Genomic DNA, 21,793 nt, shown 5'->3' with positions numbered 1-21,793 from the left:
CCTCTGATTGGTCCGTGCCGTAAACATCCCGCCCCTACACGACAAGCCCCGCCCCAACGACACACACGCACTCACGTCATAAATGATACAAAGAACAACACATATCAGGTTGTTGTGTTTGGAGTTGAGGAACAAACAAACAAACACACACACACACACAGTTTAGTTTAATGCCTCAATGATTCATCTAAGCGTGAATGAGTTATATGATTAAATGCCACAACTGTCGATTTATATTATTATATTTCTATTATCTCTATTATTATTATTTTATAATTAACATTATTATTATATAATCCCTTCGGTATTTTAGCCAATAGTTGTATTTGTTGTGCAGCATTACTTTGTGTTGAATTGTGCTATTATTAGGGCCTGAGCACTGACAGGCACTGACAGACAGAGAGGCCCTATTGAAATGTAAGGATTATTATTATTATTTTTCAGGCAAATTAATTGGCTTTTTGAGGGCTTTAACATGCTCAAATTCTTACCAAATTTTTCAGAAAATTTGAAAGTGGTGGTTGAAGTCCTGCCAATATCAGGGGTTCAGTATCTTGTCCACATATCGGCATGCAGATGGGGGAGAGTGGGGATTGAAGCAGCAACCTTCTTGTTGAAGAATAACCACTCTACCCACTAGGCCAATCCTATATTAACACTAAGGATTGGACTACCTGTTGGTATACGTGAAAAACTAAGCACAGGAAGAAGATGGACAAATTATTGTGTGTGTGTGTGTGTATCAGTGTCATTCTATGCTGCTTTTGATACACATTTCAGAGAAAACCAATGTATTTTCTACTTTACTACATATATTTGACAGCCTTACTTAAAAGTTACTTAATATTTTTGGATTTCAGTGTGGGACACATTTAATTTAATATAGTTTTGTAAATTCATGCAAAAACCTTCTAGTTACTATTAGTTACTTTATTGTTATACCCACTCATCAGCTCATTTGCTTATCCGCTGCTATATTTATTCATCTGTCACACATCTGCTGCATGGATATTTATTCATACACTACAGTATTTATTCATCTGCTGTTACCTGATCCTGTACATATATTCTTCATTTACCTTAACTGTACATAATTTGTCTGTATTACTTACCTCAATGCACTCTGAACACTTTACTCATACAGTATTTGGCAATCATTCTTACAATCACTTTTCACAGCCATTATCCTGTTCACCCTCCTTGCACAGTCATATACACTACTCTCACTTTATACGGTTAGTGTACTGTACAGATTTTTAACCGTCTGTGGATATTGCACTGATGTCATCATTGTTTTCTTTCTTGTTTGTACTTGTTGTTTTGACATGCTCTATGTGCCCTAGAATTGCCTCCCGGGGACACAAAAAAGTTGTTTGAATTGAATTATTGTATTAATAATAATAATTAATAATGGTACAGTCTGAGCCATATAAAAACAGGGCATATTAGATTTTAACTGTGACTCAACTATTGTTGTATGAAAACCACATCATTATTCACAATTTTTAATCGTTTTAGTAGAAAATCCCAGTGGCACTCAATACCCCATAGTTAGGCAAACAAATGGAACAAAATAAAAATAAATTATACATATATGTACGCACACATGAATTTACAGTTATACACAGCATATAATAAAACCAAACCCACATACAATAGTATGGGTTTGAGTTTAAGATGGAATATCACCTCCACCACCCATCGCCTGTGAGATGAAGAACCTTCCTCTAAACATGGAACATCAAAATCTTCAGCAAGTATAAGGTTGAGAATGTTACAGCGTCATCTTGGTTGTTATCAATGTTTCTTGTGGGACTAAGCCTACAATCTTATTACACATTAAAGAAAGGTACTTATATTTTAAGGTATATTATACCCATATGCCTGGTGTGACATAAATAAACTTTAAACTTAAATAGTTTGGGGCACAACAAAAACATTTGACTGAGGCTAGATGGATCTTGATTGCACCTGACGCCGGTTGGGTCTTCGACAGGGTGGAATTTGGCCAATTAACTCACAGGTGAATGTAACCTGTACAGAAACTTGCCTGATAAAAATCGATGATTGGTGTACCAATGTTTTTGCAGTCTACTAATTTGTATCTGATATATTAGTTTCCAATTGTTCCTCTCACTGATTCGCTAAAAGATTAAATGATGTGTAGGCGACCCACTAGATGTTATTGTCGGTAACGTTAGACGGAAAACCACATTAATACAAAATCACCATCCCATCTTGTTTTCAACTTAACATAAAAACTTCATCATTCTTTGCAATACATCAAATTTCAGCTCAAAAGTGGTTGTTCTTTCTCCCTTTAGTAAATATTATTTTGGCATTTGCCGAGTATCTCCCTGAACCATGAATATAATGCACCCATTCAACCCCAAAAACTGTCAAAGGATTAGTAATATTAATATTCATATTACATCCTAAATTCTTGTTATTGTGTTCTCAGTACAAAAAGAGCAACAAGAGCAAATCCTACAAGTATTTTATTATTTTAACATGATGAAAGTGATTGTGGTCAAGTGCCTGCCTCAAAATGTTGCTTTACCTAGACAGAAGGAGCACCGAAAAGGAGGATCATGAAGTGATCAACTAAAAAGGCCACAATATCAACACAAAGAAAGATAATAATCTGCTGCAAAGGAGATTAAATTGTTGTTGTTGTTATTCTTCGCTGAGGCTGAGGGGATAAGGGCGCACAGGAAGTTGTGTTTCCTTCTCATCTTGAAAAAGCAATTTCTGCTCCGTGTAGGACACAATAAACCATTGAAACAGAAAAGCCTGTCAGTCACGACAACATGTACTGTACCATGTAATCCCCCATAGCCCCACTTATTTACAACCAATCACTCCACTTTTATTACAGCCATCTGATGAAGAACATCTACTTGAAATAAGACATCCAAGTCATTAACGGAGATACACAAACGCAAATATCATGAAATAAATGGCTAATACCACATTAATCTGACAGTCTCTGAAAATTGATTCCTGTTAAATTTATTAGGTGGGTATTCATCTGTAGTTCTGTTATTGTGTTATCCTATTTTAACCCAGCAAACACACTTTGTGCGATTGAAATAATTTGATAAATGACACACAGGCTCAATAATGAGATAAATCACATGAAAGTCCAGAAATGAAAAGCAGTCAAGATTTATTGCTTCTGTGAGGCGTGCGCTACAAACTAAAATGTTTGCACAAAATAAAAGCTTTTTTTCAATCAAATTGTCACGCTCACTCCATTCTTTTATCTGTATTTTTGCTCTCACTCCATTCGCTCTTTAATCTAAATCTAAAACCTCACGGGAAACAATTTACAGGAAAATGACGAGCAGCAATGATAACTCAATAACAGATCTCAGGACGAGCAATAAGGCAACACTGCTCCTGAACACAGGATGAAAAATGAACTTGGGGCATTAGCACCTTTTGAAAACTAAACAATTTATGTTTTTATGGCGGCCTACAGCAGGCAAATATGGAGCGATTTAATTTTTATAACATTACTTCCAAATCAATTGATGGTGCAATTGTAAGCTCTGTGTTGAAGCACTTCTAAAGTTAATAGAAGCTGGTAAATGTGCAGTGCGTATGGAGTTTAATGGCGTTCATGCATCGGGCATACTGTGCATAATGCTTGGATAAACATTGCACAAGATGCAGCATTATCTGTCGGGATCAAACATCAATCAGTTTCCTCACTTCACCCCCACATCAACCCCCAACACTGGAACCTGAGTAGATAGCAGTGAAAACATGGTCCATTCAGCAATTATTCACAGAGTCTTGGGCTAATGGTGCTCTGAATGCACAGACACAGCAAATGTAGGAAGTTAGTGGACCAGCAGTAATGGCCCCATACTGAGCATGTGCATGTGTGTGTGTGTTTGTGTGCTGACAGGGAGGGGTATCATCTATAACTGATTCTCAACAAGCACAAACATGTCAAAGTATGATTCCCAAATACAACTGTGGAGACCAACTCTGTCTGCCCCCTCTCCATCCCTCTCTCCGTCTGTCTCTTGCTCCCTCCCGCCTGAGTCGGGCTCCATATCAGGCAGATGAAAACATAACCTGTCACATTCCATCCCATTAAACCAGCTACGAACCATGTGGTCTACTCACATGGAGGAGTAGGGGGAAGAGAGAAGGGGGGGGGGGGAGAGAGAGCGAGAGAGAGAGAGCGAGAGAGAGAGGTGCATCTGGGTTCACTCAGAACTGATGAATAATTCACAATTTTTATGTTAATGTCATTTTTAATGTTAAAAATACTGACAGATATGCAAAGAGAAACATACTGTATGAAGTGGTATGCTCGCTATAAGCTTACAACACACGCGGAAATACATTTGCATTGGAAAACAGCTTCTGACAAACAGACTTCTGACATATCCATACTGCACACCCTGTACACAAATACAAAATGTGTAATTATCCTTCGCAATACCTAATGCATTAGAGTACTCGCACTGAGCCCCCAAATCTGTGCATTAGAGTGTCTTTTTTTCTAGTGTGAGTCCATCAGCTGCCATTTGATGTCAGGCAGAGCACAGTAATGACAGTGCACTCACTTGCACTGTCATTAGCCCTGCTTAGTGCTGGGAATTAACACAAATTAAGTGAAGTTAAGTACATGCATTAGAGGAGCTTGTTTGGGGAGAGCTTTTCACTTTTGCTGCTGCGAGCTGCCACACATGTTCCGCAAACACAAATCTGTGGCGTCCACATGCATGTGTCCCTCCTCTGCTGAGAAATGACTACCTGCAGCACAGGCAGGTGGTGAATTCATTCAGGACTGATTGAGTCTTTGAGGGAGAGCTAATGGAGCTCTAAGGACACCTAGTGGTCGCACTGAGGTCACAAAAGCATAAACTCCGAAGCTGGGGTTAGGAAATGTTGCTGCTCAAGCCTTTGGGTTTTGCAGAGCAACATCTTGCCCAAGTCTTGACTCTGTTTTATCTTTTCTATTGAGCACATGCTATGAAAAACCACAGTTCTAAAGTAAAATAAATAATAATTTAACTTTACTAGATATTCTTTAGGTATATAACAGAGTTCTGCATTGTTCTTTGCGTCATTTTATTTATGCCTAAGGTAATGGAGGTGAAAATATCCCACATAAATCTCTTGTGGGATATGTAAAGGTTTCATATCACTTCATATAGACTGCCTCCTCCACATTTAAAGCTCAGACTGTTAACTACAGGCCCACTGGGTTAAACTGACAGAAAGACAGGGAGGATTACATTCTCATGTTCAGCAGCAGAACTAACATCATACATATCAAACGGAGGTTTATTTGCTGTTACAACACACAAGATTTATCTATTACAGGCGAAACTGCGGTGAGCTTTTCGAAAAGAGGCTAACGTGATGAAACTGACAGTTCTCTGAAATCCATTTGGACCTCATTCAAGATAACATCTTTATCTGAGTGACTGCAGATTATTGTCCACAGAGAGGTGTGCTAAAGCTGGATTATCCCACTTGTTGGGGATGCGTTTGACCTGATGGACACAGCATGCCAGCCTCACACGCCCGTACATCTGTGGGTGTTTTTTTTTACTCTTTTGGGGCCAAGGACTGGATAGCGGTGGAAATGACGCCAAAACCTCTCATCCTCAGATTACCATGGTTAGTGATCCATTTGCGTGGAGGGAAAATAAAATCAGTGGTTATAAATGCGTTTGAAAAGGAGTGCAATACACGTTCCTTTCAAGTAGTGTGATTGTGTTTAGACCAAAGGAAGCTTTGTTTTAAACAAACACCAAAGAAGATTTATTAACATGTAAATTGCATTTAGTTTGAAGTTCATAGAAAGTTCTGTATTGCCTTTTTCAAAGACCATGTCCGCATTACCTCCACCAAGGAGGTTATGTTCTCAAAAAAACTCCTGGATGGATTAACACACAACTTGGTGGGCGGATGTGGTATGAGTCAGGCAGGAACTCATTCCATTTTGGTGTGGATGTGGCTGAGGAGGCGGAGCAAGGGAAAAAATCAGGCATGTTTACGGGACTGATATTTATGTTTGTGTCCAATTTAGCACAGATTCAAATCAAATCCAGATCCAGTGAAGTGAGTGAGAGGACTGCATGGCATTGAAGGAGATAAGCACTCGATTGTTTGCCACTCTAGTTCAATATACTGTATAAAGGTATGTAGAAAAAAATGAAAAATTATAAAAACAAAATGCATTGCATTCCTTGCTAGCAATCACAGTATATCAACGGGCCACAGTCATGGTTGTTCCAGGCTTTGACCTCCTCTGGATGCTACATGGGTGGAGGTTTACCACTATTTGGGAATCTGGAAAAAAACAAGTTAGGAAACAGTTATTCTTTCCCAAAATCTTTTAAACTGATCATTTGCATTTTGAAGGAATAATATTATAATCTCTAGAATCATTAACCTGGTTTCTTGCTCCTGGTTGTTATATGGGTCAAAATGTCTGTTCCCATCACACAGTAGACTTGTGGTTGGCAGGGTAGTTCCTGTTCCTCTGATTTGTCTGAAGGTAACGTCAGTTTGTGTGCTTCGAGCTGGATAACTCTGCTTTCGCCTCTTGTCTGATATTGGAAAATAAAAACCAAGAAAGTCAAGCCAGTGCTCGACTAAACACAGAACAGTTATCTGGTGTATGTCGATAATGAATATCAATCTTTCTGCTTTTACTAGAGCTCCTAAAAAACCCAACTCTCCTTTCATTTCATCACATCATATAGACACAGATGTAAAGTGTAATAGTAGTGTAATGTGAAATTCCATCAGTTCCAAAACTCTTGTCACACTCACACTTGTTTGTTTGAAGAGACAGTGCTTCATCCGTGTTATTCGTCTGGATATCCTGCCCAAGCGTGATAGTCTGCGGTCCTCCACTTATACTTATTCCTCGTAGAGAGGAGTGTCGAGGCACGAGGGGGAGCAGTCCAGGTAGGTTTAACTCAGTGGGGGGGAGAAGGGCTCCAGGGTACTGAGAGCACAGCCGTTGGAGAAATATTAAACAGGGCGCATAAGAAAGAAACAAGTAATCCTATAAGACAGGATACAATGAAAAACAGCAAATATTTACATAATGTGTAAAGATGATTTCTTAAGCGCCTCCAGGGCAAACTCGTCGACCTCACTAACATTTGCATCCTAATTATAACTGTTTTCTCCACCCTTCTGTAGCTGCCTGTGTGACTGCCGTGTGTCCACTCCACTCACACACTTGGCAGGGGATTGGTGATTCGATTGCTTGTTGTTCCACATGTATTAACATCTTACGGGGGGAATAGTAATTACCACTCATCAATACCAATGCTCAAATTCAAACAAGAGCGGTCACAGCCATAGACCGAGAGTGACAAGTGAGATGGCGGTAGCGGGATTCAATAAGTGGAGCTCTGTGTTTGTGTTTTTAATGAGAAAACCCTTGATCTCTGCTCTGTCATTTCCACATGTACGATTAACAAGCAGAGGGGGTCATGTTGACCTGGCTAATAGGGGGTAAATCCACTGGTGCGTTATCGGCTGGGCACATTTCATCTAATCAGCAGGATGATGCCAGCAGGGCTTAGGCTGCTTTTAATTCAGAGCTGCAGGAGAATTACTGCCCTGGTCTCTCATTACATGAACATCAGATCAGTCAGACTGAAAGAGTTTGATCCAGGCTTTCCCCCCTCTTTGCTTGCTGCTGTTTGGTTGTTTTCGTTTTGTCTGGTTCAGCTGGACTACGGTTTACATGATCGGGCCCATTATGGGATTATATATAAGCAGAACCTTTGTTCCTTTGTAATTCAGTCATGATTGAGGTAAAGTAGTAGAGTGTGGGGATAACAGATCCTATTCCTGAAAACTAAGCTTTCACCTCATTTTATAAGTTTTCCTAAACCATCTTCACTCAAGCAGAAGTGGTCCTGAGGTCAAAGAAACAAACTTGTACTTGACTGGAAGGTTTTCAGTTCAGTCCCCATACCAGCAGGAGTAAGTCTTATCAACAATGGGGTCAAGAAACAGGCCTTTAACCCCAACTGCTCAAGTAATGCTGCTCGCTGCCAAGCAATACAAACTGAGATCGTGGTGTGGCAGTTTTGAGTTGTAAATGTGAGGAAAATAACACATGCTTCACTAGGAACCCTGAAGAGAGAAGATGTGCTCAAGGTTGCACTTGTGTACTTGTATTGTACTTCTGTTTCGATGGTAGCTATGACCCTGTTTGTATGTGTGTATATATATGTTCAGTTCTTACTGATGGATCACAACTGAGGAGCTCAGCCCTGGTCCTTTCCTCCAGAGTGACCATCACTCCATCCAGGACCTGCAGCTGGGACAGATGAAGCACCACTGGTACTCTGTGGAGAGACTTGCGGGCCACCTGGGAGAACAAAAACGTATTAGGTAAAACTACAAGTTATAAGTTACACTGACATTAAGTAGCATTTGAAAATGTTCATATTGGAGCCTGACTGAAGACTGCCTGTGACATCTGGGATAAATATGATGCCATGTTGATTGCAATATAGTTATCATGTTCCCAGCAGCCTTTCTAGTGACCCAGACAGGAGCAGACAGTTTTCTGCCCAGCTGCGGGGACCCTCTGGCCAGGGTACAAATCCAGCCTGTCCACTTACAGAACTGTATGTTCCTGCAGGACACGGCTGCTATGATTAAGTTATGAGAGCGTGCCAATAGATGCCCAGTGGAAAGGACTTTGGCTAGGGAACATGGGTGAAGTAACAATCTCATGTGGTCAACAGCAGGAGGTATTGTCTCCAGGGTGGCTGTTGGCGTTCACCCTGTACCCGAAGGCAGGATTAAACCCCCCCTATGGGAGGAGAAGGGGGATGGGCCCGAGCGGTAAAGAGGCTACAACAGCTGAGCATGGCCCTATGGACGATAGGGAGCTGCTCACTCGGCTCCGGCCTGATCCATGAGCTCCAGATGGGTGATGTAACCGGGCCAACAGCGGCCTGCCATTTGGTCAATGGATTTGTCTCTGATGCCGGTCAGTTTGAAGCACAGCAGACGGCCCATCATGTAATTGCTTCATTTTGAACCACAGAGTTCTCCTGGGTTAGTGTTTAGAATTGTACAAGTGATGCTGTTGGTAATCTGTTTGAAGGAATTCAAGAAAAACAGCTAGTGGATTCACATCATTGTCCAAAATCACCGAAGCAAAAATAACCCTCCATCCTAATCTTTACCAGTTCAAAACATCGAACTGTTTAACTGTGTAACTTGTTTAATGCGCAGACACTAATAACACTTACAGGATTTCCAACCACTGAGAGCTCTGTCAGCGATGGAAGAACCTCTAGTTTGTCGAGCTCGGTGACATCCTAAAAAAAGGAGAGAAACAAAGATTATTTAAGGTTGTTCTTCATAACCCTAAACCCACATTTCATTTTTCATTCTCGCTGTTTGGAGCCGGCTGCGTGTTGATAACAGAGACATATGCATCAGGGTTCAACCTTTCATAATTTGGGTGAAGGGGAGGACGGAAGCAGCTGATGGGAGAGATTACATGTGTGAGCTCTCGTTAATCTCATGAGAGAATTTGGCCACATAACAGGCCATGGGGGTGTTTCCTCTCGTTCCCAGGTTTATGCTTGGATTTGGCTGTGATTCAAAGGTGCCCCCCCTGTGAGGACTGCAGCGCTGGGATGATTGCTGTATTTTATGTCTTAATTGAATGCATGAAAACATTAAGGAGGTATTGGGAAGAGGGAGAACTCGCAACTAAAGTGCAAATCACTCACCCCGGGTGAGAGGGAGATGCAGACTGAGATGCTGATTACACGTTGTACTGATTGTTTTCCCCGGTCTTCATACACAGTGCCCTGACCTTCAATCAAACTTGATTCTTCTTAATGCTACCCTTCGCGTGGCACAGTGGGGTGGTAATGACTTATGATTGCTATACTTCACGTCTTACTTTGCAAATGCAGAAAAAAGTAATCCTGCTGTACGTTGAATAAAACACATTCTTAAACATCTCGTGTTTAAGTTCTTACGCGTTTTGCATAAGAACCAATCAGCAAAAGTTAGTGTTGAATCAAAAACTACACAAAAGCAGACTGTGACCTTGGTGGCCACCTCAGGAAATCACTCTGGAGTGAGTCATTCAGCCAGTTTAATTGAAAAATCGGAATATTCAGTTTGATTAAAAATTATTATGAACATTAAAATATTCAGCATGTTAGGAGGCGACAGTTGCTGAGACGAGAATACCTGCAGCTTGTTCATGCCGAGAAACAGCTTGCGGAGCTCGGTCAGAGGATTGAGATGGTTGAGCTCCCGGATGCGGTTCTCTTCTAGACGCAGCTCCAGCAGAACATTCTGGGCTATGAAAGAGTTCTCAGCCAGAGATTTGATGCGGTTCCTGTCTAGGACCAGTTCTCTTAGATGGCATAGCCCCTCCAACCCTTCCACCTGGCTGATGTCATTACCTAGGGAGGGAGCAAACAATGTCACAACAAGGGAACCACAGTGAAAACAATAATGGTCTAATATTTATATAACTAAAATAGAGAGTAGATCGCACAGCCCACACAATATAAAAAGCAGAATTTTAAGCTTATATAAACATTTGCCTGGTGTTTTTGCGCCTTGTGTAAAAAGCACTGAAATGACAGCGACTGCTTGGAACGGTTTCTGAGCAAAAAGCAAAAAAAAAAAAGGACAAGTCAGGTCGGCTCGGTTGGACAAATCATTCCAACAAAACAAAACACAATCAAAACCCATCAAAAGCTGCTGAAAAGAAAGTCAGTGGTTCCTTTCTTCCAGTCTCATCCCCCACCTGGCCTTAGGTCAATGGGAGACCCTGCTCTCAGTGCTTGCCCTTTCACAGGTTCTGTGAACAGGCTTTGTGAGTGAGGCTGGGTCCGTGGACCATACATACCTTGAAGGAAAAGGGCTTTAAGATTGGTGAGCCTGCTGAGCTGCAGATTGGCCAAACTGGAGATTCCATTGTCACTCAAATGCAGCACCTCCAGGCTGGCCATCAGTGGCTCCCGGCTGCCAGTGGGCCAAGTTTCCCTTAAACACAGTAACAGAATGACAGTCTGCAATCTCTGTGGTTAAATGAACATCTCTTTCTCCCCCCCGCTGCCTCATTTAACTAGTCAGACCTCACAGGTGCAGGACACATAAAGGCAATCACATGCCAGCGAACAAAAGCGAGCCTGCCACAACATCGCCTTTGGACTGATTTTACACAAAAGGAAAATGCGACTTAAAGATCATTTCATACAAAACACTGACTCTCCAGAAACTTGTAGTATTTAAAATTGATATTTTAATCTCCAGATATAATAATATTATGTATTTTGAAACAGATTAAAATATCTTGAAACTGTGTTAAAAACAACATTTTATTGTGTTTAGATTCTCAGGCAACAACTGAAACAAAGATCTGTCATGACAGTTCATCCATTGGTAGGTCAGCACTGCCCCCTAATGGTTACAGTCTGCACATTTAGTCAAAATGTATATTATATAAGCAACCGTCTAACCTTGACGGATGTTTATTTGCTCAGTAGTTTTTTTCTGTTTTTATAGCTTGATTAGTTATATTACTTTATACTTTATATTTTATGTAGGTCATCAATTTCATCGATAATTCTGCGTTTGTTTGTCTGTCTGTCTGTCATTTAGCAAGAATATGCAAAGACTTATAAATGAATTACCACAAAACTCTATGAAGAAAAGTAAACATTTTGGTGCGGATCTTGATCAGGGAGCAAATCCAGGAATTTCTATTTGTTTTCTTTGACATTGTGAGATACAATTTCCTTAATTTCTTAGGGATAATGAATCTTGATGAAATAAATCTAACATTATTTGGTGACTGATATATATGAGTTTGTGCAATTTGGTGCAGATGCCATGCCAATAAACTGCATTGAAATTGAAATAAGAACTCTGTTACCTGTTTCCTTTGGATGAACTCTGCTGACCGTAACCACTGGAGTGGACTTTGCTGTGGAGGATCTGTCTGTTTGTCAGATGAGCCTGAGTCCGCTGCCTGGGTAGAATGGACTCGATGTGGTTGTTGTTCAGACACAGAGACTGCCAAGAAGAATATAATGTATTTATCCACGAATCAGTTGTATTTAGAACCTGCTTCTGTATTTTTAAGTGAGAGTCATTTTTACTTTGATGTTCGGCAGGTAAACAAGGCCCGAAAAAGAGGTGAGGTTGTTGTGGTCCAAGTTGACACTGCGCAGGCTAATGAATATGTCTACTGGAGAGAGGTCAACGCTCCTGTGAGGGAAAAAAATTGCTACATTATGTCAATGTCCAATTATGTCATCTTTAATTTTGGACATGTGTCTTTCTATTACCTAATGGAGCAGGCCTGCAGAGTGAGGTAGGTGATGTCTGAGAAGTTAGAGTGGCCCAGCTTCTCTGCCACCATGTCCGAGGTTAGTCTTCCTCCAAACATGTCCTTTGCACTTTCAGACTCAAGAACTTCCTTGAGAAAGCAACAGCACATGCAAAACACTAATTATACTCATGTCATCATCTCTATGTGATGTGAAAGGTTGAATTGGTTTCTGTTTTTTGCACGTACGACAGCAATCCCGTCCAGAGCTTTCAGCGAAGACACGTGGAACACCACATATATCCGATAGTACTCTAGTTTCTCCACTAGAGGATTCCCATAAAGATCCAGAATGATGAGGTTGGACAGTCCCTGAAAGTAAGATGTTTAAGACAAAACAATAAGAATGTAGGAAAAATCAGACACATTCAGCACTTATTTCTCTCCCATGTCTTCGGGTAAGGATACGTTTGTGTTTATTAAATTCTTACCTTTAGATAGTAGATGTCTCGTGATGAAGAGATCTGGTTGTTGCCAATATAGAGTTCAAGCAGGGAGCTGACCCTCTGGATGCCATACAGGGAACTGATGCAGTTGTTCTCCACAGACAGAAAGGTCAGGTTGGGCAGCTGATCGAGGACTGAAACATCCAGTCTAGAGAGCTGATTCCCGTCTATACTCAGTTTAGTCAGGCAAAGCAGTTTTGACAGGCCTAAAGAAACAGAAGAGCAAAGACAGACAAAGTGATGTTGACTGTGTTGTGGGGCTGAAACAACCAACACTCATCATATATATATATATTGTATAATAAAGGTGTTGACAGTGTTACTGACCACTGAAAGTGCTGATGCTGTTGTTGTTCAGGGAAAGCTCCTCCAGCTTCAGGCAACACTCAAGTCCCTCCACTTTAGAGATGTCATTGTCATTGAAGGAGGCCCAGCGCAGGTTCACCAGCTTATTCAGATTAGTCAGCTTGGAAATCCTCTGGCTGTCAAGGTTCAGGGCTGTGAGCTGTTCAAAATTGTAAGGTAATAAACAAGTTAAAATGATTAAATGATTAAAGTTGTAAAACACAACTTACACTTGCAGATCACAACATGTGACCTGCTTTCAGTTCCAAGCAGGTCAGAGGCTGCATGTTGCGTACTTGAAATTTTTTTCTTGAATATACCTGATAAATATTAGTTTTGACTCTGCATGACTAATTTGAACAGAGAAAATGGGAAAACTCCTTGGAGGAGGCATTTTATTCAAGCATACCAAATGCATTTGTCCTCCAGGTCATTGTATATCTGTGTTTGTAGTTCCAAGTATTTAACCTCTTGGAGAGCTGTAAATACTTTGAGAGTCGTTGAGAAACTCAAGGATACCTGGGATTCCCCAGTTAGACTGAAGTAGTCTTTCAGATGACATGTCTTCAAGTACCTCAAGCAATTCCAGCTGCCTTCATATAGCACTTAGAAACACTCCTTATGGAGATACCCACGTGCCGAAGCTCACCTTTGCGGTCCAGTCCGGCTGCAGCTGCTGGCTGAGCCCCCAGGGCGCTGGACTGACAAGGCAGATGAGCTTAGCTGTCGATATCAGGCTGAGACTTCGGGGACGATCAGTATTAGTGCGCGAGTGAGCCAGAAGAGATGCCTGAGAGCAGAGAGTCAACAGCCGGGACTAATTCAAAGTAAATTCTACATTTATAGATTTTCACCTAGAATAAATAATCACTTGAACATGTAACCATTACAACCTTAACAAGGACCAGTAAAATAAAAAACTGTACATTTAGTATCTGTATATATAAACTCATATATGTTAATAATTCTCACCTGGTTAATTTTGGAATCTGCAGCCATGGCAACAGCATTAGCAGCCTCCTCCTCTGTGACCATCAGCTCATCAAGGTGTGTGAGTGTTTTTAGACGTCCCAGTATGGTCCTTCTGGCCGTCTCCAGCTGGAAGGAAAAACACAGCTTCACTGAATACACCTCCTCATGATGCCTGAAACAACCACTGTTTTTTCAGGTCACGCACAGAACATCGCGGCACAAACTATCCATTCATTATGGATTTATTATTTGGATTTAGTATTTGGAGTTTGAGTTTCAGCTAATGTTTTTAGGTTCCAGCACGTACTCTCTTCCAAGGGTTGTATCTGGTGTCAAGCTTCAGAAGAGCAGGTGTGTGTTTCCTTAAAACTGCAGCATCTTGTCTGGCTTTGGTCAACTGGTTCCACCGCACATCAAGCTGCTTGAGTTGTCCCAGCCCCCTCAGCCCCTCGAGGGTCACCAGGTGGTTGAAGCTCGCATCCAAAGACTCAAGGTAAGGCTGTGATATTGGAAAGATAATTGATGAGCTTTTTCATGGCACACTGTTTATTTTAAGCCCAATAGCATGTTTTCCTATCATCACTCCCACCATGTGAGAAATGTCATCGAGGCGTGTGAACTCATTGAAGCTGATGGTGAGATGCCGCAGAGCCGTGAGGCAGGAAATCTCCTTTATCTTGCTCAGACTGTTCCCATGAAGGTTCAGTACCTGGAGATTCAGAACATTAAAGATATTTTATTATTAGTACATCAAATTAGCTTCAAAATCAAGCCATTGTGTGAAAACCCATCATACTTACAGTGATCTGACTCAGGACGTTAGCTCCGGCCACATTAAGCAGAATTTTGTCGTCCAAGCTCATCAACTTAGGCTGCTGTTTAAGCACAGGTACCATGTTGAGGACTTGCTTGTCCATAATGATTCTGTCTTTGCTGTGTTCTGGCAATGCAGGATGTTCTTGTTTCTAATAATAACATATCAAAAGCATGTAAAATGGTAATGTTCATAATTATTCAAATGTAGCGTTTATTATCGTTCTAAAGAGTGTGCAACCAGCAGACAGAAAATGAGAAAAATAACAATATTCTGAGAGGATGTATGCTACATGCAGCATCTCACGTGTTGATCAAATAAATGCATGAATTCATGACTTACCCTAGTTACATATTGAAAATATACAAGGTACTTAGGCAAGACGAGTTCATGGTCAAACACAAACCACTGTCTCCGCCTGGGGCTGCACTCAGGACCAGTGTGTGTTTTGGAGGAGCGAGGTCTTTCTGAATAAAAAACACACAGAGACACTATGACACTGTGCAACTACTGACTGAGAAATAATTCCTTTCATGCCTTTTGATATGCCACGTACCATCGCTCGATGCAGATCTGAGCTTAGTTTCCACATTGCGATACACAGAGCAGACTCTACGAAGGCTGACTTTGTCAACTGGACCTTCCTCTCGGAGAGGGATGCTGTGACCCACGTACACTTTGGAAATAATAATCTGACCTAATGGTCCAAAAAATACAAGCATTTCAGTTTTTAAGAAAATAAAATGGTCTTCTATAGACAATATAAGGATACAGTCCTGTGAGATAAACCAACCCACCGTTCCTGAATGGGACTGGATCCTTGCAGTACTTGGAGTCCGGTTTGCTGGCCTGTCGCAGAGTGTGTTCGATTCTGGGCTGTTCAGTCACACTCAGGCTGTTGGATAACGGTATGCCACACTCTTTCCCAAAGGTCTAAATCAAGTTCAAATTTAAAATGTCACTTCCTTCTACTCATTCTGCTTAAAAGAATCATTCTGGAGAGAATATTATTTTTGCACAGGCTGTTCATTGTTTCAGTTATACAGGTGTTACTGTAGAGCAGTGGACTAAACTATTATGCACCATCTTAACAGTATACACACCTTATAGTGTCCTGCCGGTTTAAAGCCCTCCTCCAAAATGCTAAAAATTTCTTCCATTGCACAGTCTTTTTCCGGGTCAGGTGCGTAGAACAAGTGATCCAGCCGATTTCTGTAAATCCTGCTCAAAAGGTGCACATAAAATTTACACTAATATCTGGTGGTCTTGGTAGTAGATAGATCACATAACAACATCTCTCTTGTGTTAATGTTTTAAAAAATTCATCACAGTCCAGTTTCACTTACTGTGAATGGATAAGAGTGTCTTCGCTGACTAGCAGGTTGTGAAGTTTGTCCTCAAAGCGAAACCTCAAGGCGCTGTTGAAGATGCGGATAACTCTATCAATCTTAATGCCAGTGATGCCGTGAACACTGACGTCTGAGTGTGAGAAGCGGGAAAGGAGGAGGTCGCAAGAGGAATTAAACCTGTTGCAGACACGGCAGAAAAAAAAGTCAACTTAATCTCTTTGACGGTAAATGACATGATGGTGGTAGGTACAAATAATGATACCAAATAATTACCAAGGGTCTGTGGGGCCACCCTCCTCTAATCGAATGTTTCCAACACTTTCGAGCTCCATCAGCAGAAACTGGACTGTGTATCCCATCATGTGTGTGGCTTGAGCCAACTCTCTCTCATGAAAAGCTTCAATCCTGAATATAAAAGAAGGAATCTTATTTTTCAACATTGGAGACATGTTTCATCACTAACTTCACACTCAGACACTTAAATATAGAAAAAGTGTACCGCGTGACATTAAAGTGTATAAAATTTTGTCAAATTTTCTCTTTAGATTAATCAAAGTTTACAAACTAACTCGTTCAGCCTTTTCTTCCACAGTGTCAGTCTCTCCCTCAGTGCTTTCATCTTGATGAGTATTTTTGGCTCCATGGTGGGATCACAGCTGACGTCAGTGGTTGGATCACATCTGTTGGATGAACCATCCACTAAGTGGGTCGGTCCTCCTGGTACATCGTCCAATTTGCAGGCAGACTTCTTACGACTAGTCAGCACCTTGGAGAGCTCACGTTCAAGCTGGGGATGTGTAAAAGAGACAACAACCCTCTTAACTTTACACTTTACAGCTGGAGATGTCAGCTTAATATCTTACTGTACTCTACATACATTTTTGAAGGAATGACTTAGTGTCCTGACACATTCTTCAGGCAACAGCAGCAGAGTTTTCTTCCTCTCGATCAGACTTAACCGGGTCTCTTCCAGGTTCCTTTGAGCAGTGTGTACTCGCATGTTGTAGTACATAATTTTCTTCAACACTGTTGACTGACAGAGAAAAGTACAAGCTTATACGGTTTGCTAAAAAAATCCAACAGGACACAAAAAATTAAGACATGCAACAAGTAATAACTGCATTTCATAGGTTTTATATGAATGTGCATTTTTATGTACCCACAAGACCTCATTGTAGTTTTTACTCCACATCTCAGTTAAGGTTACAAAAGATATAAAAAGTGCAAAAGCTACATTTTAGAGAAACTTGCATTTGTGATGTATTAGATTAATAAAATCTTTAAAATAAAAATGTTTGACGAAAAAACGTATTTCTGAAGAAACCTAAGGTTTATTTCAGTAAATCAGAGCAACTCATTATCAGGTCAATTACAGTGGTGTGAAACAGAGTAAAGGGTCCTGATCATCTCCTCAATACCTCAGCAGCTTCCTTGACTTGCTTGCTCGAGACGTCGTAGGTGTCAAGTCGCTGGAGGCCTGGCATGTGGTACAGAATGTGAGTTGCATAGTTACACAGCCGACACACTGGGTTTGGGACTGAAGTGGCGTCCCTCAGTGCTAGCTCTCTCAGATGGGGTAAGCGCGCTAGCAGGGTCAGCTCCTGTTGCAACCACAGAGCACACAGGCAAGTTACAGGACAATGTATATGTCCATCCTAAGCAGGTTAGTTCTAAAAGATAAATAATAATTTATCGAAAGTACAACTTCTATAAAATGAAAAGCTAAATTTAATTGGTGGTTGGTGTGACAGGAACCGTCCTCAGCCCCACTCATGTTTGCTGCACACTGAAAAAGTCCAAATATTAGACAATTCTCACATGAGAGCAAAAGAACAGCTACTTTGACAAACTGAGGAACACTTCACCTTCACTCCACAGCTGTTGCAATATACTTTACACCCAGTGAAAATGACAATATTCTTCAATAAAAGAGGATTGTAGTAATATCGTCTTAGGTGTTCATCCAATCAAAGTTAGAGCCACAAAACATGTTGTGTTCCCTATCAGGCTGACCTTGAAGAAGACAATGATCCTGTCTGAATGTTGTGAATGAGTGTGTCAGTCACAGAATATTGAAAATGTATAACTGACTAACACCTACCCCTGCCTTCATCTTGTGTTAAGATGCCTTTCATGATCATGAATGTATATCATTGAATCAATAATGACAAAAAGTGAAATTATTCTGCTCAATACCTCAATGGAGGTCTCATGCGACCAGCCCATTGTAAAAATTATTAAAAATCTGAACTGGCCACGACCTCAACATTTCACAAGAAGTTAGAAATGCCCTCTTTTTCAGACCAAGGACTTTAATAAGATATGACAAAATAAGTATGGAAACTTTGTACTGGGGGAGTTTCAAAGACATATTTTTTTTTTATTATCTTACCTTAAAAGAGCGGATCTCGTTCCCGGACAGATTAAGATTTTGAAGGCCAACATTAGGATTAAGGCTATGCCCTGAAAAGATGTTGAAAATGATTTGATTATTATGTGTTTTCTTTTCAAATGTTCACAAAATCACAATCAAACTCGGCAAAGAAAATAAAAAGGATTCTAACCTACCAATCTTTTCAATAATGTTGTCGGCAAGGTTCAGTTCTTTGAGGTTTTGAAGCTTGCTCAGGCCCTTTCGAAAATAACAACCACACAGTAAGAGTCAGATGATCAAAAACAGCGAGTGTGCACCTTTGACAAGACATACATACTCATTCATATAAATGTCTCATATTAGGTAACTGACATGAAGATTTGTGTAAAAAGGCCATTTTATTGAGCTAAATAAATAAATACATTCAGGAAGTAAATGCAAAAGTTAATACCTCACAGACCGACAGACAGACAGACAGACATAGACAAATGTGGTCCAAACCTGTATGTGACGAATGGAGTTATTGTTGAGCCACAGGACTTGTAGGTTCGTCTGCCTTTCTAAATTCTTGATTTCACAGATTTCATTGTCATAAAGATAGAGTTTCTCCAGTTTTGCACAGTTCTGTAGTCCAGATATTTCCTGCAATACAGAGAGGATGGGAAACAATGTTGTAAGGTGTGTTATGCTGTACAATTCAGTAACTCAGGATACTGTTTTTATTCAACTATGGGTTGTGAACCATAAATGGTGGTCAGCGTATGCAAGTGTTTCTTTACAACGCCAGAGGGTAAAATTGTGTTATCAGTCTTTGGTGTTTACGAGCTGCTGCAGTGAAACAGTAAGATTCAATCTTTCACATTATAAACATTTGTTAATCGAGGCTTTACATTTTATACTGTCAGTATTTGTTATCAGAAATCTTACCAGTGTATCACACTTACTGTCAGATGACACTGGGTGACCCAGAGCTCCCGGAGGAGAGGACAACCCTCCAGACCTTCTATCAGATTAATATCCTGGCCCACGATGGTGAGCTGGGTGAGCCTCGGGAAGTAAGAAAGGCCAACCATGCGGGGGAAACCAGAGAAGAAGATCTCCAGGGAGGTGATGTAGGCTCCTTCTCGGGCGATTTTTTCATAAGCCACTCCATTGGCCAAACACTGTTGAGAATTGTGTTGTATAATGATGATAATGATTTAAAAAAAGAGTCAAAGGAGAAACATATAGTGTCTTCAGAAGTTGTACATGTGTACACAGCCAACTGGACTTGCTTGTTACCCATAAATCTAGGATTGATTTTAAGAGTATGAGACTAGATTTTAAGACTATGCTCTAAGCAGTAATCTAAGATTTTCTAACCAAGACTGGCTAGTAGTTCTAAGTTAAGGATGGTAACTAAGGGTGACCGGGCTTTAGCCATCACCACGAGGCTTTGGAATATCCTGCCTGAGTTTAGACGCACCAGAAATAATTGCTTGATATATTTTACAGGAAAGCCTTTTAATGCTGTTTTTTAAAAATATATTTTCTTATATGTTATCCTTCTTATTTTAGTTTGTTTTTGTTTTGATCTGTGTTGTTTTAGTACGATACATTTTGCAAATCACTTTGTACACATGTGCAACTCCTGAAGATGCCATGACCTGGAATCTTCACACATCGGAAAAACACAGTGAAAACTATCAGTTGTTGAAATGAGGCTTTAGTAGGAGAGAGTATTGGTGCTAAAACCTGCACATGATTAACCTGAACTTGATTATTATCTGTGATTGTAACCAAAAGAGAGAAAGCTTCACACTGACCAGTTCGTTGATCACTTCTTCGTCGCAGCGCTCCTTTAGTTTCTCCCCGATCATCATGCTGTTCCTGTGGGGAAATAATCTGCAGCTTGACAGAGCACAATCTCTACTGAGGGAAGCAAAGGAAACGTTTCGACAGTTACTTACTGAGAGCTGCCTGTTGCTAATGACTGGGGCTAGTTAGCTAAACCACTGTACTCCACACATCCATGCTAACCCTTTGATACACAACACGGGTCCAAAGTCACCTGGCTCAGTTGGATTAAATTCATCATTCAGTATTCCCTGGTTATCTTGTTTTTGATCATCACAAATCTTTATTTTTTGTTTGTTTGTTTGCTCTTTTCTGACTAGCTAACGATAGCTAGATCAAGAAAATAAAACTCAAAATATAACAGTATATACTAAACAGACTGATTGTTATGCTTTTGATTTTTTTTTTATCCAGAGTGTTAGTATGGCTGGTCGCAATCATTTCAGACTCACGGTTGAAATGATCATAAAGATGCTGCATGAAGAACAGGATGAGGGAAATGAGGAGGCATTTCTTGATTCTGAGTCTGAAATTCCTGATGCTGAGAACCTAGACTGTGTTCTACACAGGATTTGTGGTTGTGGGTGTGTCTTGGAATCCAGCTCTCCTGAATGATGAAGGCTCCTTTAAGAACATAGAAAATTCTGTACCATCAAAGGAGCCTTTATCTTTGATGAAGATTTGATGTCATCAGAGGAGCCTTCTCCTAAATTAAGATGGAAGAATAAACTATAAAATAATAGACCAAAGTTTGAAACACCCAGCCCTGCATGAGATAACACAGGTAATGAATACAGTTCGTTTTTGACCCATGTTGTGAATAAGAAGAGATTTCCATAGCTTGTGTATCAAAGGGCTAGTTGTGCTACTATCTAGCAGCACAGGGCGCAGATACTTTACCTGTGAGCTCACGTCAATGAGGTGCCAAGAAAAATCCGTATTAACGTAAATGAGAACGGTGACATTGAAATAAGATGGACACCATTTCCCTCCGGATGAAACGACTCCCCTGCTTCTAAAAACAAACTCTGTCTCGGGCCCATCGGTGCGCTGCAGTGTTTGTTATCAGTGTGTTGCCAGGCAGGGGAGTCTGGTTGCTAGGGGTAGCCATCTTGGAACTTTGGCGGACTTGGTCGTGCTGTGAAGGTGCCGCAAGAGGGCGCCACGCGGCCGGGTGATTCACCAGAGGATCACAGAGAAATAAATCAAATGTGGTTTATTTTAGAAGTCACACATTAATAAAAAAAAATTAAAAACGACAAACAGAAACAC

The 21,793-nt window shown here is 40.7% G+C and overlaps 1 protein-coding gene across 1 annotated transcript; it reads right to left on the bottom strand.

The window, feature by feature from the left end:
- Positions 1-5,292: 5,292 nt before the first annotated feature.
- Positions 5,293-20,547, bottom strand: lrrc9 (leucine rich repeat containing 9). The gene is made up of 32 exons (XM_061082962.1): positions 20,491-20,547; positions 19,630-19,848; positions 19,187-19,327; positions 18,880-18,943; positions 18,704-18,774; positions 17,730-17,912; positions 17,189-17,344; positions 16,881-17,098; positions 16,585-16,716; positions 16,309-16,488; positions 16,066-16,186; positions 15,760-15,895; positions 15,519-15,659; positions 15,305-15,429; positions 14,949-15,113; positions 14,738-14,857; positions 14,456-14,647; positions 14,149-14,274; positions 13,826-13,966; positions 13,159-13,336; positions 12,817-13,037; positions 12,575-12,697; positions 12,345-12,475; positions 12,156-12,264; positions 11,930-12,069; positions 10,901-11,037; positions 10,231-10,448; positions 9,270-9,338; positions 8,250-8,374; positions 6,811-7,001; positions 6,428-6,584; positions 5,293-6,324 (listed from the first exon to the last, which is right to left on the bottom strand). The coding sequence occupies exons 1-32, from the start codon at positions 20,545-20,547 to the stop codon at positions 6,291-6,293; spliced, it is 4,521 nt and encodes a 1,506-aa protein (XP_060938945.1). The 3' UTR covers positions 5,293-6,290.
- Between the last annotated feature and the right edge of the window lie 1,246 nt (positions 20,548-21,793).

The sequence above is a fragment of the Limanda limanda genome, chromosome 12 (genome assembly GCF_963576545.1).
Source record: "Limanda limanda chromosome 12, fLimLim1.1, whole genome shotgun sequence".
NCBI lineage: Eukaryota > Metazoa > Chordata > Actinopteri > Pleuronectiformes > Pleuronectidae > Limanda > Limanda limanda.
The sequence above is the reverse complement of the archived record's forward strand: the minus strand, read 5'-3'. Positions and strand labels throughout refer to the sequence as shown.

Coding starts and splice junctions, on each gene's coding strand:
- lrrc9 (XM_061082962.1), bottom strand. CDS start 20,547: ATGATGATCGGGGAGAAACTAAAGGAGCGCTGCGACGAAGAAGTGATC. Junction 18,944..19,186: donor ACTCCATTCGTCACATACAG/GTTTGGACCACA, acceptor TATTTTCGAAAG/GGCCTGAGCAAGCTTCAAAA. Junction 9,339..10,230: donor TCGGCATGAACAAGCTGCAG/GTATTCTCGTCT, acceptor TCCTTTTTTTAG/GATGTCACCGAGCTCGACAA.